The sequence below is a fragment of the Aethalodelphis obliquidens genome, unplaced genomic scaffold (assembly GCF_003676395.1).
Source record: "Aethalodelphis obliquidens isolate GAN/ISIS:26980383/991018 unplaced genomic scaffold, ASM367639v1 scaffold56, whole genome shotgun sequence".
Classification (NCBI taxonomy): domain Eukaryota; kingdom Metazoa; phylum Chordata; class Mammalia; order Artiodactyla; family Delphinidae; genus Aethalodelphis; species Aethalodelphis obliquidens.
In genome coordinates this window covers 6,436,180-6,463,632 of record NW_020838000.1, presented here as the reverse complement: position 1 = coordinate 6,463,632, position 27,453 = coordinate 6,436,180, and the positions used below count along the sequence as shown (strand labels likewise).

Genomic DNA, 27,453 nt, shown 5'->3' with positions numbered 1-27,453 from the left:
ATACATACATACATACATAAAAAAAAAAAAAGAATCCGCCTGCCAATGCAGGGGACATGGGTTCGAGCCCTGGTCTGGGAAGATCCCACATGCTGTGGAGCAACTAAGCCTGTGAGCCACAACTACTGAGCCCATGTGCCACAACTGCTGAAGCCCATGTGCCTAGAGCCTGTGTTCCACAGAGATTTCTTGTGTCTCAGTATCCAGGCCTGTGAGTGTCGTGCAGTGGGCGCTCATGGTTTGAAGAATGGATAGGTGGCGCAGGAAAGAAAGCAGGAAAAGCTCGTGTTTTATCTACCCTTTATTTATTTAATTAAATAATTAATTTATTTATTTTTGTCTGTGTTGGGTCTTTGTTGCTGCACGTGGGCTTTCTCTAGTTGTGGTGCGCGGGCTTCTCATTGCGGTGGCTTCTCTTGCGGAGCACAGGCTCTAGGTGCACGGACTTCAGTAGTTGCAGCTCGTGGGCTCAGTAGTTGTGGCTTGCAGGCTCTAGAGCACAGGCTCAGCAGTTGTGGTGCATGGGCTTAGTTGCTCCGTGGCCTGTGGGATCTTCTCGGACCAGGGATCGAAGCCACGTCCCCTGCGCTGGCAGGCGGATTCTTAACCACTGTGCCACCAGGGAAGTCCCTTATCTACTCTTTGCCTTCTCCTCCCTGTGCATTCTTCTCACCACCCTGCAAATGCAGAGAGAACCCACCCCATTAGCAGTGTCTTCTGAGCTAATCCAGTCCGCACACTGTGTGAAAAGCAGTGGGGAGGTCCCATCAGACCCAAGCACATACCGAGGGGTTTCTTACCTGTGGACTCAGACCTTTTTTTGTCCAGCCTCTTTTGTCCAGGCTGATGGCTCTTCTCGTAGATGTGGAGTGTATGGGATTGATTCAGAGCACGCTGGCTTCTCAGCTTCCCGTAATGAGGAACTTCATGCTTAACTAGGTCACCGTCTCTCCGAGAATCTGGAGTCACAGATGCTGGCTCTGGTGGGTTTAATTCTGGTCTATACAGAGTTCCTGCCAGTTTTACTTCCTGCCCCGAGCCAGCCTGCTAGAGAAGGAGACTTAGGCTGTGGTTGCTAACCTGCCAGGATGCAAAATCCATCACGTTTGTCAAAAGCTAAAGGGGTTGCTGAGGCAAATTGAGGACAGACTCCCAAGTCACATGATTCCTCAGCGTTCTGAACTTCAGTCCTTATCCAGTTGACCCCAAGCCCTAACATAAATCCTCGGCCTTACTCAGTGAGGAAACCCTTGACTAGGCAACTCGGCACATTTATGACAATCCTGTGTTTCCTTGGTGGGCCTCAGTGACGGTGTTGGCGTTCCTTCCTATCCAGATAGCACAGATTTATTAAGTTCTGGATTGTATTAGGAATTATGGTGTTTCTCCATGTGATAGAAGGCATCATTGGTCCTGGACTGGAAGTTAACAGAAGAAGGAAATAGGATGATTTGCTCATGTAATTTAGGGACAGGAAAATGGATGGACCTTTTTTTTTTTTTTTTTTTGCCTTAGTGATTGCCATTAAAGAAAAAGAAAAAAGCAAGTGGGGATGGTTGACCCTAATGACTAAAGGAAAAAGTGAAAGAGAAAGAAATGAGTTTGGAGACACCCTGCCTCATGTCTTTGCGCTCCATTCCTGTCCCTGCTTCAAGCCTGGAGGATCCTGTTTGAGAGGAAGGGAAGAGATCAAGTAACCAGGCTAAAGTCTTTATCATCGCCCGGGAGGCCTTGTAGGATTCCCCGCCACATCCACCTTACCTCGCTGTCTGCGGCTCTTTCCTTTGCTTGCTGTGCTCTAGCTGTGCTGGCCTTTGTGTTGAGCAGACCAGGCATGCTCGCCTTTTCGAGCCTGGGATGCTCTTCCGCCAGGTCCCTAACGGTCAAGCCTTTGGTTGAATGCCACCCTCTCTAAAAGGCCTGGTTGAACTTGCACGTTCGATCTCACTGTTCCCCGAACCCCCCTGTATCCATCGCTCCATCTTTCTTTCCGAGCGCCGTCACTCTCTGACATACTGTATGATGTGCTTATTGGTGTTGCCCGTTTGCCCTCTCCTGCAGCACCCCAGTGTCAGCTCCTTGAGGACAGGCAGGATCTTTCTTCGTTCCCTTCCATACCCAGCAAAAGTACCCAGCCCATGGTAGGCCCTCAGCACACCCTGTGGTAGTGAGTGACTCAGTATGCATAGTAGTCTTTGGCTTAGAATGTAGGTCTCCGAACTCAGGGTTTCTGGCTATCACTGTTTTCTCTTCTTAGGTTTGTCCTGCTCTCCTTCATTCACTTGTTTTGTCATCACTTTTCTTTTTCCAACCAAAGGTCATTTCGGAGAGGGCAGCGGGATCAGACCAAGCGCTCAGAGAAGCTGGGGGCTGTGGGAGTCCCTTCAGGTAGCTCTCCCACGATTAGAAGAGGAGAGGTCCACGGAGCGGGGGGTGGTCTCCCCCAGCCCTCCGGAGCCTGTCGGGCTGCTTTGTGGGGAGCAGGTTCTTATGAGTGTCCCCCTCAAGAACATGGCCTCGGAGACCTTTCCAAGTCTCTAAGGAGGTGGATGGCTCACGGCAGAGAATTTCAGGGCCCGGCTCAGCTTAGTAGCAGAGCAATGAGGGTAACGGTAGGTCCTGCCTAGGTCCTGCCTGGTGCCTGGCCAAACAGAGGAGGGTGACAGGGGCTACTCGCGGGGGGCTGCTCTGTTGGGGTACCTGGTGTAAGGTCCTTCCTCGGGCCCATCCTTCCCCATCCGCGCTGTGATGAAATGTGAGGCGCCATCGGGTTGGGCTTGCCAGGTTCACGGGGCCCCCTGGAGAGGACTTACCATCCAAAGCAGATTTTTCTTCTTCCACCTTGACCCTTCCTGCCTTACCAATTATTTATTCTTTCTTTCTTACTCTCCTATACACGCCTATACTTCAGAAACTGTTCCTCTCTTGGAGAGTTTTCTGTGTGAGGTCAAGGCAGCAGCCATTCTGGAATTTTCTACAAATCAGACTCCTGTTAACTTCAGCCATCTGGTACACGAGGGGATGGAGGGTTGGGTGGGGGGCAGGATCCAAAGCAGGGAGGAGAGACGTCTGAGGGAACAAAAGATCTAACACGAAGCCCAAGCACAGAAATCTACTGCGATTTGTTTCAAGGCCAGTGCTGTCCAGTGGAAGTGTAATGTGAGCCACATGTGTAATTTTAAATGTTCTGGTGGCCACATTAAGAAAAGTAAAAAAGAAACAGGTCAGATGAATTTTAATATCTCTTATTTAACTCCATGTATCTAAACTACTGACATTTCAACATGTAATGAATATGAAAATTACCGAGACTTTTTTCCCCTCGCGCCCGTCTTCTAACTCTGTGTATTTTAAGCCCACAATGCATTTCAACGTGCACAAGCCACATTTCAAGTGCGCAATAGCCACGTGTGGCTTGTGACTCCTGTATTGGACAGAGCACGTAGAAGGCCCAGAATGAATCTGCCTGTGTCTCATGTTGTTCTAACAATTAATTTTTTGGTTTCCCAGCCACAGCAGATTTGAAGCAGTAAATAAGAGAGGGATGGAGTGGTGACGGATACACCAGAAGTGGGCAGAATTCTAAGCGGCTTGAGTCATTCGGTGCAAGCCTTCCACATTGCCTTCCACAACTTACGACCCCTGAATACCCAGCATGGTAGCTTGGTAGCGTAGTTGGGAATAATCGATGTCTTTCTATCCTTGTCCTCTGCTTCACAACCGAAGTCATCACTGAAATGCTCAACCATATTTGCTGTTCTCTAAGAAGGTGGGGAAGTGTGAAGTAAGTGGAAGAAGTTAAGGAAGATCTCTATCAAGCGTTGCTAAAATAATAGTATTCTAGTACAGGAGGCCTGGGAAATACACAGAGGTAAAAATCCCAGACGACGTGGCGAGCCCTGTCCACTTCTACAGCTGGGACCCCCCCCAAAGGACTTGGAGGACCCTGCACATGTGGCTTCAACTGCTGTGTCCCTCCTCATGTCCCCAAGATTGCTGACTTCTTCAGTTCTGCGGGGCAGAGTTGCAGCTGGAGCCCCAGCTGTGTTGCAGGGACCTCAGGAGTCTGGCTCATCCCTTTGGGAAGCTTCATGGATGGACTCCCTTGGAATTGACCCCCCCATGGAGGCTCGCTTGGGGCGGTGTTACCGAAGTGTATGGGACGGTCCTTTTTCTGAGGCAGTACTTGGATTCCAGCCAGCAGAAAAGAAACCCAAACCAAAAACACAATAAAAAACCCAAAGGCCCAAGTCATACACCTTCTTTGCTTTCTTTCTGTATTCGTTTCTTGTGAATATAGAGAATATTATTAAGTCTGGAGTGGGGGAGGGTAGCTGTCACGTGACTAGAGTGTATTATTCGCGTGTAATACATTCAGTCCATGGCTGCCTGTTACATAACGTTGTTTCTCTATTCATTTTTTTTTAGGCTGAGGAATCTTGTAAATGTAATGGCTGGAAAAACCCCAACCCTTCTCCCACTCCCCCCAGAGCTGACCTGCAGCAAATAATTGTCAGTCTGACGGAATCCTGCCGGAGTTGTAGCCATGCCCTCGGTGAGTTCCTAAATCTTCAAGGAGACCAACGATGTCATTGTTGCCTGCAAGTTCTAACTTACTGAATTCGTGGGTTAACCAGACTTGCACACCTCACCTCCTTATGAGGCAACAAAAGAGACTCTTTAGCTTCATGAATCTGCTGGGGAGGCTTCACGTGGGAGACAAATCCTGCACTGTTTGCATGGATTCATCATCTGTCTCTTCCCGGGTTTTCCCTAAGAGCTGGTTGACTGGGACGGAGTTGGCGGGGGAGTGAGGGAGACGGGGATTGCCAAATAAGATGAAACGTGGCAGCCAAGCTACTTAGATGAACACGTAATATGTCCTGATTCTGATTCTCATTTTTCTTATTATTTTCTGATTCCCTGAACTTTCTGGGAATGTTTATCTTCATATTCTTTAGTTTCCTGTGTCTGCTAGCTCTTTTCTTCCTTGGGGTTGTGCTTGGTAAATATTTACTTGTGTTTTCCCTTTCAACTTTCTTATCTGTCCCTGCAAGATAATCATTGTCAGCCTGGCCATATAGACTCTGCCAGAATTAGTCAACAGGCCTGTGCTAATATGTTCTGTGTCCTGATCCTACTTTTAGGATACAGATTTTCTTTTTAAATTGTATTTTGTTTGAGTGGGTAAGGTTACTGAGAAATTCGTTTTCCCGACATATTAAAATTCCAGTTCCCAGGGGATCTGGGACTCCTGTACTTATTTTATTTACTTTTCTGCCTTCAGCTATCTGGTCTCCCAAAGAACGTCTCTGTGTCCAGTTTACTGTCCAGTGTTGCAAGGACGCAGCGCCAGACATTCTCACTAATGTACTTTGGCCTTTTCCATTCTGACCCTTTATAAGGGGGTGCCTCCATTTGTTTATTTATTTTTAAATTTAAACTTTATTTATTTATTTTTGGCTGTGTCGGGTCTTAGTTGCAGCATGCAGGATCTTTCATTGTGGCACGAGGGCTTCTCTCTAGGTGTGGCGCATGGGCTCCAGAGTGCCTGGGCTCTGTAGTTGCAGTGCTCTGTCTTAGTTGCCCTGTGGCATGTGGGATCTTGGTTCCCCGACCAGCAATTGAACCTGCGTCCCCTGCATTAGAAGGTGGATTCTCAACTGCTGGACCACCAGGGAAGTCTCTATTTATTTAGACTTTTTATTTTATATTGGAGTATAGTTGATTAACAATGTCATGTTAGTTTCAGGCGTACAGCAAAGTGATTCAGTTATACATATACATGTATCTATTCTTTTTCAAATTCTTTTCCCATTTAGGTTGCTACATAATATTGAGCAGAGTTCCCTGTGCTCTACAGTAGGTCCTTGTTGGTTATCCATTTTAAATATAACGTGGGTACACGTCAATCCCAAACTCCCTAACTATCCCTCTCCCACACCCTTCCCCCCTGGTAACCATAAGTTCATTCTCTACGTCTGTGAGTCTGTTTCGGTTTTGTAAATAAGTTCATTTGTATCATTTTTTTAAGATTCTGCCTGTAAGCGATATCATATGATATTTGTCTTTGTCTGATTTACTTCACTCAGTACGACAATGTCTAGGTCCATCCATGTTGCTACAAATGGCATTATTTCATTCTTTTTTTATGGCTGAGTAATATTCCATTGTATACATGTGCCACATCTTCTTTATCTCTTCATCTGTCAATGGGCATTCAGGTTGTTTTCATGTCTTGGCTATTGTGAATAGTGCTGCTGTGAACACTGGGGTGCGTGCATCCTTTTGGATCATGTTTTTCTCCAGATATATGCCCAGGAGTGGGATTGCAGGGTCATATGGTATGGGTGGCTCCTTTTAGCCATCATCTTTCTCTAAAGCTTCCTGCTGATATCAGATGGTGGAGCATCAGCCTTCGTTAGCCTGGAGTTAGATCTAGTCTGTGGGATCTTCCCGGACAGGGGCACGAACCCGTGTCCCCTGCATCGGCAGGCGGACTCTCAACCACTGTGCCACCTGGGAAGCCCAGAGGAATATCTTTGCTTTTAACTCACCTTTTCCACTATCGATCCCTGAGTGATGCCCTTTAGAATTGCCTCAGGAAATATGATGCAGTAGAGAACTCCCTAAACACTGGACTTGAACTGTATTTGGTATTGATTGGGAAATCCTTATCCTACACCAATTAACATTTCAAAACAGAGTCCTTTTTCTTTGTTAGCTGCGCAGATTGTCTCCTTTCTGAGCAGGTCAACACGCAGGAATGCCCAACGGCAGAAACAGCCTTTCTCAAAGAAAAGCCAACTTTGTTCCCTTTTATATTTCTTCACAAGCTTTGAAAACAAGTCCCCTTATTTGACAGTACATGATCGAGAATGGAAAAAAAGGGTACATATCCTTTGACCTGACAAATCCATGCCAGAAAGTTAACCTAAATATAAATTAAGATGTGCCTTCAGATTAAAAGGACAGCTATTATAGCCATATTCATGCTATTAAAAAAACTAGAAACAATCTAAATATTCCAATGGAGGAGATCCTTGGTTGAATTATGAAAATATATATTATGAAATTCAATATGGCTCTTAACAAAAGACGTGTTTTCCAGCATGGAAAGATATTCTTAATGTATTATTAATGAAAAAAGCAGGTCAGAAAGCAGCTTAATCGGAGGACTAAATGACAAGATCCACCAGCGCAAGTTCAAATCCTTGCTCAACAGCCAGTAGCTGTGAGTTGCGGCATATTATGTAATCAGCCTGGCCCTCCAGTTTTTCAGTTCTGAAATGGAGTTAATAATAGTATTTACCTCATGGGAGCGTCGTGAGGATTAAGTGAATGAATGCCTATCAGAATTTTAGCACAATACCTGGAAGACTAATGTGTTCTTATTACTCTTATTAGGGTTCTTTACTTCAAACAACACATGGGAACTCTGTCCAGTTTGAATGAGAAAACCGTATTCATAAGAAGAGTACTGGTCGCTTCCACAAGCCGGAAACAGAGGGAAACCCGGTATCAGTCAGGTCCTGGGATCCCAGCTGCAGGAATTCATGGGCCTTCTGTCCAGGACCCTGTATGATTCAGGTCCATTAACCTCTGTCCCTGGGAGTATTGGTTCAAGATTTAAATCCTCAGAGGAGGAGCTGATTAGTGTGGTATCTGTCACTCATCCAGCCCTGAGTTTCACCCCTTGAGAACTACCCGGAAGGTGGTCAGTCCCAAATGCAGGGCTGCTGACTTGAGAACAGCACCATGAGGATAATCTCATTTCTTTAGGTTAGATAATATTTTAATACATACGAACAGGAGATGATCTGGAAGGACATGTGTTGCACTGCTGACAGTGATTTTCTCAGGGTATTGGGGTTGTAGGCGTTTTAAAAATATTTTCCCCCTGTCGGTTCCTTTCTCTTCTCTATTCAGTTTGCTTTCTTAGAATTGGGATGTCTGCATATTTTCAAGTGCTCTTGGAATTATTGCCCGAATGCCATAGATTATTTACTGGTCTTAGTGCCGGGGCTCGAGAAAAATTTTTCCTCTTCTAGAAGGAGGATTATGCCTCCTCCCCAACCCCTTTTCTTAAAGACCCTTTTTTTTCGGCCGGGCCGCAAGGCTTGCGGGATCTTAGTTCCCTGACCAGAGATTCAACCTGGGCCCCCAGCAGTGGGAGCCTGGAGTCCTAACCACTGGACCGCCAGGGAATTCCCTTTAAAAACTTTTTATTGTGGAAACTTCCACCTATGCATCAAGGTAGGAAGAATCATTTAATAAACAGCCTTGTATCCATCAGCCAGCTTTAACAATGATTAACATTTGACAATTTCCCTCCCCACGTTTTTTTTTTTTTTTTGCCAGACATCTTTTCTTATTCCTGCACATGACTTCTTAAATATTACCAACAAAGTAGAGGTCGGAGTCTAGGGAATTCTGTCCAGTGTCATGCAAGCTTGAATTCTCAAAAACATTTCGATTTGTGCTATTTTCACAGTGACTATTCTGAGTATGATGAATTTAGATCCTACAGTATATGTAGTGTTCTTGGACTTGTCAAAACAAAACACTCAGGCGTATCGATTGAGATGGTGTCTGTCCTGTTGATTTGCTGTTGGGTGTCCTTTGGCTCAGCCATACACGGTCTTTTGACAGTGAGCTCTGGTTTCACACGGTCTCCTGACAGCGACTTGCATCCCAGGCGTCCTTGGCCTGCCTTAATTTGATACTCTTCTGTGTCTCCTGGGTGTCAAACGCAGGGCTACTGCAGGGCTGATGCGCTGATTAAATAGAAAGAACATTCGGGCAGGAGTTAGAAACTAACAATTCTGCGCCTGGCTTGGCAGTTTACCAGTCCGCTAACCGCCTTGCTGTTCAGTATCTTCATCCACAGAATGCAATCGTTAGTCTAGACCTACGCTGTCTAATACTATAGCCACTTGCTGCATTTGGCTAATGAGCCCTTGAATTGTAGCTGCTCCTAGATTGAGATGAGCTGTGGGTGTGAAGCACAGGCCAGATTTTGAAAGCTTAGTATGAAAAAGAAGTGAGATATCTCATTAATTTTGATGACATGTTGAAATGATAATATTTTGGGTTAATAAAATGTATTATTCAAATTAATTTCACCTGTTTCTTTTTTCAGTGTTGCTACTGGAAAACTTAAAATTACATGTGTGGCTTGCATTATATATCTATTGGATAGTGCTGGCCTAGAACATTCTACTCCATTCTCTGAAATTATTTGATATTTGGGATTGGTACAAGTACATTCAGCTTATAAAAACTTGGCGAAGGATACTAACAAAGTACTTCAGTTGGCCCAAACACGTCTCCTTACTTTAGTATTAATCAAAATTTCTTATTTTGGGACTGCTTGTTTAAATGGCAACCTCCTTTTATGACCAGGACAGTAGGAAACACCATTGTGATCAAAACACAATTGGAATTTTTGTTGTCATTTTGGAGTCCATTGTTCTGAACTGTGCCTGAACATACTGATTATTAAATTTGACTATTGATCATTTTTTGCAGTTTTAGGAAGGTTTCTGATTTTTTTTCCCCTTTTTTTTAATTTAATTTTTTTAATATTTTTGGCTGCATTGGATCTTCGTTGCTGTGCGCGGGCTTTCTCTAGTTGCGGCGAGCAGTGGCTACTCTTCGTTGTGGTACTCAGGCTTCGCTTTGCAGTGGCTTCTCTTGTTGCAGAGCACGGGCTCTAGGTGCACGGGTTTCAGTAGTTGCAGCACGTGGGCTCAGTAGTTGTGGCTCGCGGGCTCTAGAGCCCAGGCTCAGTAGTTGTGGCGCATGGTCTTAGCTGCTCCACGGCATGTGGGATCTTCCCGGACCAGGGATCAAACCGGTGTCCCTTGCATTGGCAGGCAGATTCTTTAACCACTGTGCCACCAGGGAAGTCCCGGTTTCTGACTGTTTTTTAATGTCATCAGTTTTTTTCTGATACACACACATATATTTAAACATCACAGAAGTGGAAATTGGTATATATTCCTATGGTTACCTCTGCTTACCTGCTTATTTACGGTAGAAACTTTCCAAGGAAAGTAAAGACCAGCATTAACAGTTACACCAGAGCTTATTTCTTGAACAGTACGAAGTGTCTTACCAGTATTTTTCTCATGGACTATTGATCCAACATCTCTTCTCTGGCTTTGCCGCATTTGCAAACCCCTTCACCACTTAGTCGTCCCCATTTACACATGTCCCGGGCAGATGCCAAGTGACAGAAGTGTGGGGCCCGGCCAGCACGTGGACACCGCCGCCTGGGTCAGGTCTGCGTATTCCTCTTGGCTGGGGGTCCTCTGTTTTTCTACACGGGCTTCAGAGTTGTCAGGACCTGTGAGTCTGGTACAGCCGCAATTAGGGCATAAACCTGGTAGCATTTTTCGTGCTCACCTGACGTAGGTTATTACTTTTCCCTGTGCTCCTCCGGCCACGAAGTCCTGTGGATGTTGTCTGAGTGCACCTCCCGCCAGCTCTGCCTGGATTCAGGCTGCTTCTCTGCCTTCTGTGGTCGCATCTGCAGCAGCACCTGGAGGCCCCATCTCCACCTGGCTTCCCAAGAAAGCACTAGCGACCTAATGTGGTCACATTCTCCTGCTTCAGCCCACTGGGCGGCCTCTCATTCTCAGGATGAAGGCCCACTTCAGCTGAGCGTGCGAGGTGGGTCAGGCCTTTCCTCCTCCTGGGTTGCATTTTGGTCCCCGGGCCGCTCCACCTTCTCTGAAGGGTCTGCACACTTTCTCCCACCTCTGCCTTGGATGTGGAGGTGCACAGCACCTGCCATGCCGCTCCTTCTTTCTCTGCTGGGGGAACCCTACTCACCTCCAAGGCCTGACTCCCCCAGCCCTTGGTACAGACAATAAAGGACTTCCTGGAGCTGCACTGCAGTGTTCCTGCTTGTATAACTATAGTTCTCTCTACCCTTATTGATTTTCTGGACTGGACTGAGATGAAGGACTGACTTTTTCTCTAGTTCCTAATACATTTAGTTCCTTGGGTGTAATTGGATTGTTTCATTAGTAGATATCCATTACATTTAGTAATACTAAAGAGACGGCTGGTTGCATTTATTTGCAGAGGAGGTTTCATGGTTTATGATGGGTACCTGTCCTGTGCAACATCGTAGCCACCTGTGGCTGCTCGAGTTAAAATGTGCTGCCCTTGGAAAATGCACACCAATTTTGAAGACTTAGTATGAGAAAAGAATGTAGAATATTTTTAATATTGAGTACATGTTGAAATAATTTAGTATATATTAGGTTAGATAAAATATATTAAAACGGATTTCACCTATTTCTTTTTACTTTTTTTTTTTTTTTTTTTTTTTTGCGGTACGTGGGCCTCTCACTGTTGTGGCCTCTCCCGTTGCAGAGCACAGGCTCCGGACGCGCAGGCTCAGCGGCCATGGCTCACGGGCCCAGACGCTCCGCGGCATGTGGGATCTTCCCGGACCGGGGCACGAACCCGTGTCCCCTGAATCGGCAGGCGGACTCTCAACCACTGCGCCACCATGGAAAGCCCTCTTTTTACCTTTTTTAAAGTGGTTACTAGGGACTTCCCTCGTGGTCCAGTGGTTAGGACTCCGTGCGTCCACTCTCGGGGGCCCGGGTTCAATCCCTAGTCGGGGAAAAAAGATCCCATAAGCGATGTGGAGTGGCCAAAAGAAATTAAAAAAAATAAAATAAGTGTTTCTTGACCATCTATTATAAGAAAAAATAAAGTGGTTACTAGAGTATTTAAAAGTTTATATGTGGCTCACATCATATTTCTGTTGGACTGAACTCTCTTAAGGTTCTTACTCTTTTTTTTTTTTTTGCGGTACGCGGGCCTCTCACTGTTGTGGCCTCTCCCGTTGCGGAGCACAGGCTCCGGACGCGCGGGCTCAGCGGCCATGGCTCACGGGCCCAGCCGCTCCGCGGCATGTGGGATCTTCCCGGACCGGGGCAGGAACCCGTGTCCTCTGCATCGGCAGGCGGACTCTCAACCACTGCGCCACCAGGGAAGCCCCACTTTTATTTATTTAATTAAAAAAAAATTCCTTTTAAAGAATTTATTTTTTATTGAAGTATAGATGATTTACAATGTCGAGTTAGTTTCAGGTGTACAGCAAAGTGATTCAGTTTATCCATCTATTCTTTTTCAGATTCTTTTCCATTTTAGGAAACTACCGTTAAATTATAAGCCTTTTACACATAGTCAATTCAGAAGCTTTCATTGAAAGACTTCATTTGACCTCTTCTAGCCTTGACCTCAAATTCCCATGAACAAAAACTATGTTTGAACAGCTCACAGATCCTACAGATGCTGTGCCCTTTGCTTTCTTTCTGGTCCAGAGGAGCGGAGCTGTGGTAGCAGCAGCCTGCCCAGCAGCCGCCTGTTCCCGCCGCAGGGTGTGTGAGGACTGGCAGGCTGTCCGCAGAAGTGCGGGACAAGTCTACGGGGCCAGAGCTGAGTGAGTGAAGGTCACAGCCTGCGGTGACAGTGCGTTTCCTGTTCCCAGCGAGGCCACAGCTGCACTGTGGTTCCTGGCAGCAGGTTTTGGCAGGTCGCTCTGGCACCCTGGGTGTTTGCAAGTCTGACTCAGCCCTGCGGGGTGGTAGGGTCCACCCTGCTGGGAGATGCAAGGTGGTGGCCACCCAGTCCTTGATGCACCGCGTCCCCCGCGTCCCCCTGCGCCCCCATGCCCTGGACACTGTGGGCAACAGCACTCAGCAGAAGGGAGCTTTTCCCACAGGTCAAGGGTTGGCCATTCTTGGGTAATTATGTGTATGCTTTGTACCAGGCTCTTGGAAGACAATTTGAAATGAAAGTAGGGTCCTTTTACATCTGATTATCAAATTCTAGATGGAAGGATGATTTTTTTAAAAAACTATTTATTTGAAAATAATTTCAAACTTACAGAAAAGTCATGATGAGAATAGTAACAAGGAGCATCCCATGTATCTTTTGCCCAGATTTACCTATTGGTAACATTTTACCCTATTTGCTTTGTCATTTGCTCTCATATGTATGTTTGCGTGTGCCTGCGTGTGCACACACACAGATACACACACAGACGGATATATACGAGTCTGTGTGTGTGTGTGTATGTGTATGTATTATACTTTTTTCCTGGACCATATGAGAATAAGTTGCATTTACATCCTGGTTTTTTCCTCTTAAATACATAAGTATGTATTTTCTAAATTTAAGGATATTCTTTTTTTTTTTTTTAATTTTTAGTTTTTTTGGCCACACCGCACTGCATGCAAGATCTTAGTTCCCCGGCCGGGGATCAAACCTGGACCACGGCAGTGAAAGCGCCGAGTCCCAACCACAGGACCGCCAGGGAATTCCCAGATATTCTTTTACATAACCTCCGTTTAGTTACCAACTTCAGTAAATATTAACATTAATGTAATACTTAATCTGCTGCTTGTATTCCAGTTTTATAGTTGACCCCAAAATGTCTTTGCGAGCGTATTTTCCTCTCCATTAAGCACCCAGTCTAGAATTACATATGTATTTAGTTGTCATGTGAACGGAAAACAGTGATTCTTCTCACACCCAGCACTTGCGGAAGGCTTCTGACACCAGATGTGCAGGTTTTTCCACACCGAGCGGTTCTCCAGCTCTCCAGCAGACACTGACTGGGTGTCCTGCGACTTAACTGGATTCTGCTGCGATCTGCCTGTAGTTAGCACAGACCCCACAGGGTAAGGGCTCAGATGCCGATCCCAAGCTCAGGTCCTAACCCGTGCTTCTGACTGATGGGCTGTGTATCAGAGGTTCCTACGGCCCCCTCCTCGAGTTGGATAATTTTCTAGAGCGGCTCAGAGTTCTCAGGAAAACAGTTCACTTACTAGATTTCTGGCTTTCTATAAAAAGGATGCAAGTCAGGAACAGCCAGATGGAAGAGATGCACAGGGCAGGGTGGGGTGGAAGGAGCCCAAAGCTCCTCTGCCGTGTCCAAGCGAGCTGCCCTCCCAGCGCCTCCAGGCTTCAGCTACTGGAACCTTCACATGCCCTTCAGTTAGGGGTTTTAACGGAGGTCTTGTTTACATAGGCATAGTGATTGATTAGTGATTAGCTCAGCCTCCAGACCCCCTTCTCTCCTGGGGAGGTGGAGGGGGCTGGCTGAGTTCCAACCTTCTCATCACGGGTTTGGTTCCCCTGGCAACCAATCCCCATCAGTAGGGGCTTTCCAAAAGCCCATTCACAGAAGCTCAGGTGTGGTCGAAAGGGACACCCGCGTCCCCTGCATCGGCAGGCGGACTCTCAACCACTGAGCCACCAGGGAAGCCCGATTTTTATTTTTTTAATATATGCCTCCAGGCTTGTAAATAATAGAGGCATATCTCTTCAAGAAAATATGCTTTTGGTTCATCAAAGGGAGCTTATTTGCATCAAAAAGGTTTCTTTGGAAAACATTAAGAGGTTTTTTTTTTTTCAATAATAAGTGGCTCTTTTTAGTTAAATACGAGTTCAGTAAGTAGTTTCGCTTTACAGTTAGAGTGAAGTGTATCTGGGTGTTGGCATGACGTGGTGTTGACTGTGGGGTCTATCTAATTCTGCTCAGCAGCCCCCAAGAGTCAGGAGACGTCTCTGGATTTGGTGGAGACGGGGTTGGTGAGGACAGTGGGGCTTTAGGGAGACTCCCATGGCAGCAGAGCAGTCTGGGGGTTGTTTTGTGCCGTGGGCTTGAGATCCCAGTGATCACAAAGGTAGGGGTGGGAAAGCTCAGCTGCGTCCATCCGGTGGTGGCACTGGTTGGGGGATGAAGGACAGTGAGGGAGTGAGTGCCAGGTTCCTTGGCAAGAGGGAGTCGCTGTTTTGAGGATGGCCTTGAGGATTTTAATCCTGGAGTCAAGTTTGCCAGGATGGTGGTGCACTGGTTGTTGGGATGGCGAGGTGGTGAGGTAGGGTGTGGGGATGGATGATTCGGGTGGGAGGAGACGTTAGCTGGTGATGTGGATTTGATGAGAGGGAAAAGCTGAGTGCTAGATGCTCAGAGACTGAAAAGGAGTGTTGGTGAAAGGGGCCCATGCTTGGAGAGTCTGAGAACGGGCAGGTGCAGACGACTACACGTTGATGCAGTGTGGTTGTATCCGCCCGTGCCGGCTTTCTCACTCTACAGAAGCTTCTCTTTCATGGCAACTTGTCCAGAGCTGCTTTTTTCCTTCTCAAGTAGATGGTCCACTCCCTCTGTTTTCATCTAATCTTCCCCCCACCCCACCCCATCATTCATTCTAGGAAGCTTAACCCTTTTCGTGCACTGTCATCCTTCTGCCTCAGTAGAGCTCCCTTCACCCGCCGACCCACCCTTCCTTTATTCTTGGAGGAAGATTCCTACCCTCTCGGCTGTGAGGAACACCCCCATTTGTCCAGCACAGCCTCGCCCTTCCTCCCTCTGGGAACCTGCAGCTTCCTTTCCATTTCCCCATATCTCCAGCTCTAGTCCTCTGTACTTGGGATCACACACAGAGCTTGGAGGAGAGATTATGGATTTCCTTATGCACAGAATCAGAAGGAAATGGACCTCCTCAGGTCTCATGTCTTAAGCATTTTAAGTTTTATCTAGTCTCTTCAGAATTTCGTGGTTTTCAAACCATGCAGCTTAGAGCCCCAACAAGGGGAGGGGATGCTGGGCCCCACCCAACTCCCACTCCATTTTGAAAATTGGAGCTTCCAACCTCTGTTTCAACCTCTGTTTGGAAAGAGCAGCTCCTTCTAAATTCTGATTAAGGATTTATCTGGGCAAAGCATTTGTGGCTTAAAGAAAGTGAACCACTGGTTTCAAAAGTGAATCATGGCGTATACTTCTACGAGTTAAAGCCACTATATGTTAGCACCTTAATTAGACTGTTTCATATTTTGGAGAATCTGAAGGCATTTATATTATATTGGAGACTGATTGCTTTCATAACTTAACACTGGAAAGAGATTAAAACATTACAAGACCAAAACAGTCTTAAATAAAATTGTTTGTGTAAATAAGTGACATAAAAATTTTGACCTACTTGTCAGAATAAGGCCTGTCTCCCAAAGGCTTCGGACTAACCTCAAAGACAATTTTGCATTCCTGAGACAACAAGATGACCCAGCCCATGTTCTACCTAAAAGGGCATCTATTAGAAAGTGATGAAGCCACGTATTGTAGAGCCAAGTAGAAAGTAATAGATTTGAATACTGACGTTTGTGTGTACATAATGTAGTAATATAGTGTTGGCGTTGTCAAGTTGAGATGTATCTGTGGATGTATCTATGGTACCTAAAGCAGACCTCACCAAATTTCCTTCCTCCCCTCTTCCCTGTTAGAAACGCTGTCTAGAGGTGCACACCCGTGCACATGTAGGTGTGTACACACCTACGCGCATCACCAATGGCCCGTGACTTGGGACCTTCCCTCTGCCTTTCCATTGCTTTTCTGCATTAGAAAGGAATGAAAGGTGGGTGGCCTCTGCCCCTCTAACTTGAACCCCTTTAATCTGGCTTCCTCATGGACGCGTGGAAGGCCCACCCTCTTGGTATGTAATCCTCTTACCTCTCTGAAAATGCTTTTGATCGGATATCTTCGTTGGAGGTCCCACAGACGCAGAGTCAAAGACAAGGATCTGGGTGCAAGTCCTAGTTTATTTGGGATGGAGGTAGGGGAGTGGGAAAGTGAGACCAGGAGGAGACGGTGGCCGATATGGGTGCATTATTAAGCCCGTTCCCGCTGTGGGCAACAGGTGGGTAATTCTGTGGGGAAGATGTGAGAGCTGGTATGGAACACTTAGCTCAGAGCTCTTCCCCCTGAGGGGCGGGGCAACTGGGGTCTTTATACGCTAACTTGAAGGCTGCTCTTGAGGGGCGTGTAGGTGGCAGAGCAGATTATGGTGACAGGAGGGAATAGAGCTGCTGGCAGTTGGAGGCCAGGAGACGTGCTCTGAGGTGGTAAGGGGAGGGGATCTGGGTGGGGTACCAGCTGCGTTCTCTATCCCAGACTTCGGACCGGACTTCATGGTTTGGTCTGTGGAGTAGCCTGACCCATGCTTGACACTTGGATTGTTCCTCGAGAATCTTTAGTTCCAACTCCCTTTAAAAAGGCAAGGAAAAGCCTACCCTTCTCCATAGTTTAATCTTTCCTTAGAAGTCATCTCAAGCGCTTCTAGGTCCAAGCATTTTCAGTCAACATACCTGAAATGGATCGGTCTTGAAGGGCAGTGCCTGTTAGCACAGTGAGCATAGTGATTAGTTCTGGGGACACAGACCTGAGAGCCACGGTCCCGCCCAAGGTGCTCCTGGGCTCCTGGTTGGGTGTTGGATGGCTTACCTAGAGAGAGTCCCTTTCAAGTGAAAGGGGCTTGAAGTGAATCACCTAGTCATCCAAAAACTATGTGCGTGGGTGCTTCAGAATTTGGGTCAAACATCCTTTGCTTCCAGACCCCAGCTCTGCCTTGTTGGCCAATTGACATTGGAGGAAACAGCATTCAGTCTCTGTGGGCCTCAGTTCCCTCCACCGTAAAATGGGGCTACTCATCCCTACTTCATAGGATTATTTTGAGGATAAAACATGTTCATCTTGAAAAATGGGCTGGATTTGGGAAGAAGAGAGGACAGGGGTATGGGAGGGGAGGAGGGTGATAATGATAGTGAGACAACAGAATAAAGGTAGGAGAGGTGGGTTTGGAGCGTGGCTGTGCAGGGCATTGAATCTCAAACTCAGACAGGCCTTGGGGCTTTGCTGCAGAGATAGTGAGGTTTCACTGCATCTCAGGAGGGCTGAGGAAAAGGGCCTTCATTCAGTTTTTACTGATACTCTTTTTTGGTCGTTCCTGATATGTGATATTCTTGGCCACCAGAACTGTTCACAGGACTGTTCACAGGACTTAGAGCTAAACCTTTAGGGAGCCTGGTTTTGGGGTCCTTCTGAACCCGCAGTCCTCAAATCCTGGATCCAGCCTGTAGGACCACAGGACCCTCTTGGCACGATGAAAATCGGCTTATATGGAAACATATAAGAATTTAACACCGTCGTACCCAGACTTGGTGCCAACAAGTTCCAGATCTTAAAACCGTACATTAGCCGCTGGTCATTTTCAGTGTTGGAGGGGGAGTCTCGTGCTTAACAAGGTGGTGGTCTCACAATTATAAGTCGATTTTGTGTGAAGATATCAGTCTTATAGGGGTTCAGAAAGTTCCTCTATTGACAGTGCAGTCTGATCGGTTGACATTCCAGAAGGTTCCTGGAAGAGGATGTTCTATTTTATTTTATTATTATTAAAATTTATTTATTTTTGGCTGTGTTGGCACTTCGTTGCTGCGCGCGGGCTTTCTCTCTAGTTGCGGCCAGCAGGGGCTACTCTTCGTTGTGGTGCGCGGGCTTCTCATCGCGGTGGCTTCTCTTGTTGTGGAGCACAGACTCTAGGCACGCAGGCTTCAGTAGTTGTGGCACGCAGGCTCAGTAGTTGTGGCTCGCAGCCTCTAGAGTGCAGGCTCAGTAGTTGTGGCACACAGGCTTAGTTGCTCCGTGGCATGTGGGATCTTCCCGGACCAGGGCTCGAACCCATGTCCCCTGCATTGGCAGGAAGATTCTTAACCACTTTGCCACCTGGGAAGTCCAATTTTTATTTTATTTTTAGTTTTTGGCTGCACCACTCAGCTTGTGGGATCTTAGTTCCCCAGCCAGGGATCAAACTCGGGCCCTCTGCAGTGAAAGCACGGAGTCCTAACCACTGGACCGCCAGGGAATTCCTGAATGTTCCATTTTAAAATGGAGGCTGTTGGTGGTTTCCATCTACTTCTCACCTGTGTTCCTTTGATCTTTATCTTAAGCCGCTCACGTTTCCCACCTGGAGAATGTGTCAGAGGAAGAAATGAACAGACTCCTGGGAATCGTGTTGGATGTGGAATATCTCTTTACCTGTGTCCACAAGGAAGAAGATGCAGATACCAAACAAGTTTATTTCTACCTATTCAAGGTGAGACTTCCACATTTTGAAGAGCTTTTCTTCTTTCTTTCAGTGTTCAAATATGCTCATTATCAATGGGCCAGGTCACATGGGAACGCTCTCAGCTTAGATACGTCTTCTGGCCCTCGGGTTTGCAGAAGCATGTGTTTCTCCGTGAGGGACTCTCTAAAATGACCAACTGTACTTTGAGCACGTCACTCTCCTCGAGAGCCTTCCTACTTGTACACAGAGCTGAATATCTTTATGTGCTTATAGATTTCTTTCCATTGCCTATCCATCCATCCAACAAGGACTTACCACATACCTGCTCTATGCATGGCGCTCGTATAGGCATGAGAGATAGATCAGTGGGCAAAACAAAGTCCTTGCCCTCATGGAGTTTACATTTCAGTAAGAGAGGCAGACAATCAACAAGTCAACAGTATGTTTGCCGGTGGTGATAAGTGCTGTGAAGAGAGACAAAGCAGGGGAAGTGGCATCAGAATGGCAGGGATGCCAGGGGCCTGTGGCGACCTGGTGCTAAGGAAGAGCAGTTAGGAAAGGCCTGTCTGCGATAACAGTTGAGCAGAAACCACAGCGGGGGCATGAGAGGGCCGGGGAAGCGCCTTCCAGGCAGGGGCGTGTAGACCATGTTCCGAGTGAGCTGGACGTGACTCCCCAGCATGGTGGGGCCCAGGCGGCAGGGGGAGGCAGGAGAAGTGGCTGGAGGGATGCTGCTAAGATAAGACCTCGACTCTTCAAGGGGAGGAATCAAGAATATCCAGATTTGTTTTGGCGTCTTACCGCTGTTCTCTGTGCCTGCTGACACCAGTCACCTAGCACTGCTGCCACTCCCCGCCTCTGCCTCTTCATGGCTCTGCCTCAGCTCCATTGGGTCCCAGCCCCTCCTTTCCCGCTGATATGGGTCTCCCCACGCTGGTGATGGCGATCAAGACTGACAGATGGGGGAGGGAAACCGGGGGTGGGAAAATGGAGAGAGGAAATTCAGGTTGCCCAAAATAGATGCACAAAGGAGGCCGACAGAAGGAATAATTTAAAAAGCCCCAGAACCTGCTACTGAGGGCACTGTTGATTATGTTGTATTGTGTAACCCTTATAAGGATCTCTAAAAACAAAAACAAAACCCCAAACACTCCCCTTCCCCTCGGGGCTTACAGCCAGGAAAAGTTTGCCTCTCCTAATGAGGGCTGGGCTTCATTTTGTATGACAAGGAGAGATCCATTTTCCTTTGAGTTTCCTCTTTTGCTTTGGCTGCTAGGAATCTCAGGGCAAATTTTATACCCAATTCTTAGAACGTTGGTGAGGGCAGAGGGCTCTGAATTTACTTGAAATATGTGATTTTCCCTTTTCCCCTTTTATTAACTTTTGTTTTTTATTGTACTACTGGGGTTTTGGGGGTCGATGGGGGACAGGAGTGGGAGAGGGAATTCTATTTTCAACTTGTGGAGTCACGTGGGGCTGTTAACACTAAAACGGTAAATGTTGGGGCGGGGTGTAGGGGGAGGAAGGAGAAGGCAAGGGAGAGAGACCACAGCCATTAGCAGGCGCCAGGCTGCTCCAGGTGACAACTTGTTGACATGACCGTGAGGCCTGAGTCATCTGGACTGAACCCTGGCAGGTTCATACTGTTTAGAGCTTCTTTGGAAAAAGGCCTTAGTTGAAGGAAAACAACGTCTGCATGACTGCAGCTATTATTTATCTTGGAACTCAGCTCCCTGGCGGGCGGTTCCTCACCGCCCTGCTGGAAGGGAAGGTTTCCATCCTGTCGGCCTCCTCTAGGTTCTGTTTATAACCAACCAACAGGCCAGAAAACACTGCTCCGCTTTGAAGTATGTTTTCTCTCTCCCTTTCTTACCTCTCTCATCTTTAGCCATGCAAATATCTTTGCTCTTGAGAACAAAATCCAAAATATTCAGCATTCTCCCCTCTCGTCCCCCAAAGTCATTCTTGGGGCAAATAAGTTATAAATCATCCGTTTCTTAGTTTTGGAAAAGCAGTTCCGTGTCTCTTATGTCTCCATAATTAAATTAAATTAAAATGTTATTGTGCATTTTAGTAGCATTTTGGAAGCTTCTTCTGCCTTAGAGGTTGAAAATGAACTCGGTGAAAAGCTGCTTCCTGAAGCTCATTTTTATCCTAGTGTTTGTCAGCGTGGTTCTGGAGCTCAGCTATAGCTGGGTCCCAATCCTGGCTTCATCACTTAGTGAATGTGACCTCAGGCAAGTCGTGTTTCCTTATCTATAGACAATGATAGCACCTACTTCAAGAGGTTGTTAGGAGGATTAATGAGGTAATACAGATAAAGAACCACAGAGAGTGCCTGGCAAAAGTCAGGAAGCAAATCCTTGCTGCTATTATTAAAGTCTTCGTATATACGCCTATTTATCCCAGCTTCATCCTTTTGTAGATGAAGAAGCGGAGATTCGACACCTCCCCAGTTCATCCGTCTACCTCCAAATTGAAACCCTCAGTGGGTCAAGTTCCCAAATGGTCTTACTTTAACTGGACGAAAATGTAGGCAGCCAGAATTATTTGTATCTAAATTTGATAATCAGTCTTTTTATATCCTTAGAAACACATACAACAACTTATCATCATGGCACCTTTATTTTTGTAAAGATGGGCATGATACATTGATAAGATCAGCAAATACTACATGTGAGTAATTTACTTGGCACCTCTAGAAGGAAATGAGGCCCTTATAAGACCCGGCTCAGGGAGCACACAGGGTGTTCTTCAACCTTGGGGGTTCGTCTATTTCCACTAACTCCTGGGAGAAAGTTTGCCATGTTTTGTTTCTATTGAAGAGGCAATCAGTGGAGAAAGGAGAGAAAGATGTAAATAAATGTGTAATAAATAAATAACTATGTAATAAATAAATGAGTGAATGAATGAATGCATGGTCGTATATCATAACTGGCCCATGTGTAAAGGTTACTGAAGGTTCAAGCAAAGGTTGAAGGTAAAGAATTTCAAGATCAAATTTATTTTCAAACTAGGTCTTAACGAGTGGTTCCGCGTTCTTTTTACTCTCTGATATTTGCTCTTTGAGGGCTTTAAATTCCAATGGCAGGGATTAAGAGCGACGTTTTTGTTTTATGGGCGTTGAGATGCCAGAACACTTGGCCCGCATTCTGTGGATGGAGAGGAAATGAAAAAAGACCTCAACAGTGAAAGTTGCCAATTGAGAGCCCTACGGAATTCCTTCCGGAAGAGCCTGGGCCCTGGATTATGTGTGCGACACACAGCCGTCACACACAGCCCCTGCGCACACAGTGGACCTCGGCCTTTCAGGGGTTTAAATCAGGCCATCCAGAGCATGAGCACATCTGCAGCGGCCTGGATGGGCGTGTGCAGAGGGTGCAGTGTCCACCAGCCTCTGGGTCAGCAGAAGGCACGAACAGAGTGGGGAAGGGCGAGTGAGCAGGAAAGGTGTGGCGCGGCTGTGTGCTCCCAGCTGCCCAGAACACGAAAAGTGTTTAGCTTCTCCCAGCTCTGGTCACGGGCGTGAAGGCAAATTGCGTTACCTGGTAGTCACCCATGTTGTAGATCTAAGGATTTACTAACATGTAATTAAGATACATAGACTATGGTAGCTTCCCTTTGAAGGCTGTGTGTGTGTGTGTGTGTGTGGTGTGAGATACTGTGTATTTCAGAGAAAAGCCTAAGCTTAAAATGTCTCAAAATAATATGTTAAAATGAATTCCCTGGTGGTCCAGTGGAATTCATTCCACTGCAGGGGGCGCGGATTTAATCCCTGGTCAGGGAACTAAGATTTTTCTTTAGCACATCACGATTGCAGCGTGCATGTGCATGCGAAGGCACCGCCAAAAACAAAAAGACAAAAACAAACAAACAAAAAAGAATGCTAAATTTGTTACTCTTACGTATTACCTTTAATCCACATCTTGGCTGATTAAATATCTTAGGAAAAAAATAACATCAAAGTTTAAATGGGGCTTCTAACCTCCAACTGATGCAGCCTCAACTGTACTGACCCTTAAATTCCCTCCAAGGCTGACCTCCTACCTCACCTTCCTGCAAATGCTTTTCCGTCCTCTTGTTGTGTTTCATGTTTGTCCTCCCTTCCAGACTCAGTTTATACCCTTCCTCTTCTGCGACATCTTCCCTCGGTAAGGCAGACTTCTGAGCTCTCATCCTCTGGGCTTTATACTGCACTTACTGCCTTTGCAACTTATTTGGAATTTCTCTTCTACCAACCTTTTTTTTTTTTTTTTTTCCTTTTGTATGTGGGAAGACAGCGTGGTGTGGCCTGGCCCACCTCCATTATGTGGCCTCTTTTTTTTTAAGGTTTTGTAATACTTTTATGATATTATTAGTATTAAGCAAGACAACATTATTAATATTATTTAGAAATATCGTTAAGACCTAAATTCTGATAAACAAAAAGAGGAAGAGTTGACACATTAAGTAAATTAAAATAAAAAAAATTATAGAGACCATAAATAAAGCTAAAAGGCAAACAACAGAATGGGAGAAAATATTTGTAATCTTTTTTCTTTTTCAATTGGGGTGTAGTTGTTTTACAATGTTGTGTTAATTTCCACTGTACAGTGGAGTGGAGTTCCCTGGGCTATATAGCAAGTTCTCATTAGTAATCTGTTTTATACATATTAGTGTATATATGTTAATCCCAATCTCCCAATTCATTCCATCCCCCTTTTCCCCCCTTGGTGTCCATAAGTTTGTTCTCTACATCTGTGTCTCTATTTCTGCCTTGCAAACAAGTTCATCTGTACCATTTTTCTAGATTACTGTGGCCTTTTTTTCCCAGCAAGATTGTAAGCTTGGAGAGTCCATAGTGTCTGTGTGTGTGTGTGCGTGTGTGACACTGACTGATTTTTTTTAAATGATTTCCTTACAGCTCTTGAGAAAGTCTATTTTACAAAGAGGAAAACCTGTGGTTGAAGGCTCTTTGGAGAAGAAACCCCCATTTGAGAAACCTAGCATTGAACAGGTAAAGAGACACAAGAGAAGCCCCTTTTTCAGTGCTTTAAGGCTGAACAAACGTTCTCATTTTCATCCTCATTGATGGCTTAGAGATGTTCAAGTCTGTAGGAATTGTCTTGGGCCCTTTGGATCGGAAGTGAATACTTAATGTAATAAATGATCTAGCTTGTGTCTCTTAGGGTTGCTTAACGCTCAGAATTCACTGTGTGTTTGGGAAAGAAAAAAATTAATAGAGCATGTAGTTCATCAGAACACATGAAATGGGCTTTTTCTTGGTGTTGATTTCTTTTTTTTTTTTTTTTTTTTTTTTGCGGTTCACGGGCCTCTCACTGTTGTGGCCTCTCCCGTTGCGGGGCACAGGCTCCGGACGCGCAGGCTCAGCAGCCACGGATCACAGGCCCAGCCGCTCCACGGCATGTGGGATCTTCCCAGACCGGGGCACGAACCCGCGTCCCCTGCATCGGCAGGCGGACGCTCAACCACTGCGCCACCAGGGAAGCCCCAGTGTTGATGTTTTAAAATTAAGTCTTTGTCCCTCTGTTTGCACTGTTGAAAAGTCTATTGAGGCAAGGGAATTCAGGAGCAATGTGAAAACATTGTAAGTCAACTAAAAAGCAAGCACAGAAAAGAAATGAGATTTTGTTTCCAGAAATTGGCTTCCTGGTACATTAAGATTCCTGCAAAGAAGCCGAGATTTACTTGGGGAATCTGTTGATATGTATAGACCTTTTCTATTAGGTGTTGTCAGGATTTCTCATCAGTATCCATTTTTTGGCCCATCATTGTTCACCTAAGTAAATCTCAGATACTCTGGACTGAATTTCTTGATGAGAATAATTACAGAAGACATGATATCAGAAACAAATAAATGTATTTTATCAGTCAGTTTTTCATAGAAAAAACGTTGTCTCCAATCCCTACGAAATAAGAATTCATTGTTCCTTTATTTGAAATTAAATTAGATGGGAGTGTTCTGAAGAAAGATTAAATTAATCCACAAATCCACAGATTATTATTTTAAAAGGCCATAATTTTGAATAAGAATTTTCTTTTGGTAGGTTTACTAAAACCTAAAGAGTGAATAGTAAAAGTTCAAATTCTAGTGGTTTAGTTCAAAAATTAAAATTTTATGAATGTAAAAACATTATATTTATCCAAGAATCTCATTATATGTGAGCTACTGTGTTGACAGTATAGCAAGAGTTATGCTGCAAAAGAGCCATATTTTATTGTTTATGGGGTTTTGACTTTTTCGGTCCGTGATTTTGAATTTTTCTTTAGCACGTCACGATTGCAGCAGGCATAGAATTGCAACTCAGAGCCTCTGTGTCTTGTCACTTTTCATAGACTGTGATCTGGGGCATGATTCCTTCTGGGCATTCCTGTTTTCTAAGAGGGAAAAGGAAGAGGTTTTTGTGAATAGAGAAATGTCTTTTCTTTTGCTAATGACCACCAACGGGGCTGACTATGTGAGTGTTCAGGATTGCACAGCTGCGTGAATAAATTGCCTTTCCTCCTTTTAAGGGTGTGAATAACTTTGTACAGTACAAATTTAGTCACCTGCCATCCAAAGAAAGGCAAACAATAGTTGAGTTGGCAAAAATGTTCCTGAACCGCATCAACTATTGGCATCTGGAGGCTCCATCTCAACGAAGACTGCGATCCCCCAACGATGATATTTCTGGATACAAGGAGAACTATACAAGGTAAGCAGACGGCCGGTTCTTCTTCTTTGGCCCATAAAGTACATTGCAGACATAACATTGCTACTTGCCTCTGCAAGCAGAGGGTTGCCCAGTTATCACGGGACTCCATCAGTCAGAGAGAACGTCTAAATTACCTCCCCAGATTCCTACTCTTCATTCATAGCATGATGTTTTGGAGGGTGAGGGATCCAAATCATCTAGACCTGAACTCTTTAATACGATAGTTGCCAGCCACATGTGGTCACTGAGCCCTTGAAGTGTGGCTGGCATGAATGGAGATTTCTAAGACTGTACAAAAAAAGAATGTCAAGTATTTCACTAATAGTTTAATAGATTTTTATATTGATTACAGGTTGAAATGGTAATACTTTGGAAATATTGAATTAAATAGAATATATTAAAGTTAATTTCACCCGTTTCTGTTTACTTTTTTAATGTGACTTGCTGGGAAATTTAAACGTGTGGCTTACATTTATGTGTGTGGCTTGCATGGTATTTCTATCGAGCACTGCTGATCTACATAATTATACTGACTCTGTAATTATTATATAGAGACATCATTAAAAAAATAAGCAATGACCGTGAATATAATAGTGTTAAAATTTTTTTTTAAAGAAGGAAAGATCACCATAGTCCCAGCAGCATGGTATAAATAGTATCGTTATACATATTGTCTTACAGTCACTGTCCCTTTAAATAGATATTTTACATTTGTTAGAAGGAAAGAAAATACAAAATTTGCATCCTTTTTGTCCCCCATTCAGACGTTTTACTGGTTGTATTATAGTCTGTTGAATTGATGTACTGTAATTTACCTAATCATGTCCCTATTGGTGGACATCAAACATATTCCTGGATTACACATCCAAGAATTACACATTTTTCTAAAGTGGGAATTTATTTTTATTACTTATGACTTGCAGAACAATAGAATTGACTTAAGAGTCATCAACATGGGCCCTACAAAACAGAATGACTTACATTTATTTTTATTTAAGTAAGACAGTGACTTGTATTATCCATTCTGTTCACCCTTTTTATAACTTTTCCCATTTATATTTTATAGGCACATCAAGCTTGCTTCAGGGTCCCCCCCCCAACCCCGATTTAAAATAGGCAGTGTTTTTCGACAGCTTGTAAAGACCACTTGTACCCAGGTTATTTTCCGTAACAGCGGATGACAAAGAGGAATGGGTGTAGTTGAAGATAAGCTTTTCTCTCTGATCACTGACCTGATTTCATGAGTAAAACCCCCTTTCCCTCTTTTCTCCCCTTTTACAATATATACAATTTGAGTTATAAAGTATTTTATCTTAATAATTGTAAAATTTACAGATTTCTTCAAAATCAACTTTTTAAATTATGTCTTCATTTTCACACCTTCATTTCAGAGTTTTATATTAACAGTAGTTCCTATAGCATCGTTACTCCTGTTTATGAGTTGAGATAATAGAACTCTCAAAAATATGTGTCTTTTAACTCCATCTGTGAACAACTGACAAAGCTGAATATCTGTCAGAGCCAAACCCCTGAAAATATTTGCCTCTCTTTTTGTTTGTTTTCATTTTTTTCTCTGTCTTTGTTTTTCTTTTCCTTTGGTCGTGCCAGCTTGTGGGATCTTAGTTCCCTCAACAGGGATTGAACCCGTGACCCCTGCAGTGGCAGCACGGAGTTCTAACCACTGGACCACCAGGGAATTCCCAATATTTGCCGCCCTTAAGAGAGGAAAAATTGTTTCATCAAGAAGGAGAATTAATTGTGAAGCAGCACGGGAGTTAATGCTGTATTTTAGAAAACAGAATAAAAATACTGTGTAGCACTTGGGA

At 45.0% G+C, this 27,453-nt stretch overlaps 1 protein-coding gene across 3 annotated transcripts in view; it reads left to right on the top strand.

The window, feature by feature from the left end:
- The window catches only part of KAT2B (lysine acetyltransferase 2B), a 102,754-nt gene that overhangs the window by 30,367 nt on the left and 44,934 nt on the right, over positions 1–27,453 (top strand). For 2 of the 3 annotated variants that reach the window (XM_027086533.1, XM_027086534.1), the window contains exons 3-5: positions 18,814–18,959; positions 23,836–23,928; positions 25,446–25,627. In XM_027086533.1, the coding sequence (XP_026942334.1) occupies positions 18,814–18,959; positions 23,836–23,928; positions 25,446–25,627 (421 nt within the window). Of the gene's footprint in view, positions 1–4,428; positions 4,556–18,813; positions 18,960–23,835; positions 23,929–25,445; positions 25,628–27,453 lie in introns of all 3 variants that reach the window. The other variant, XM_027086535.1, reaches the window with a different exon arrangement.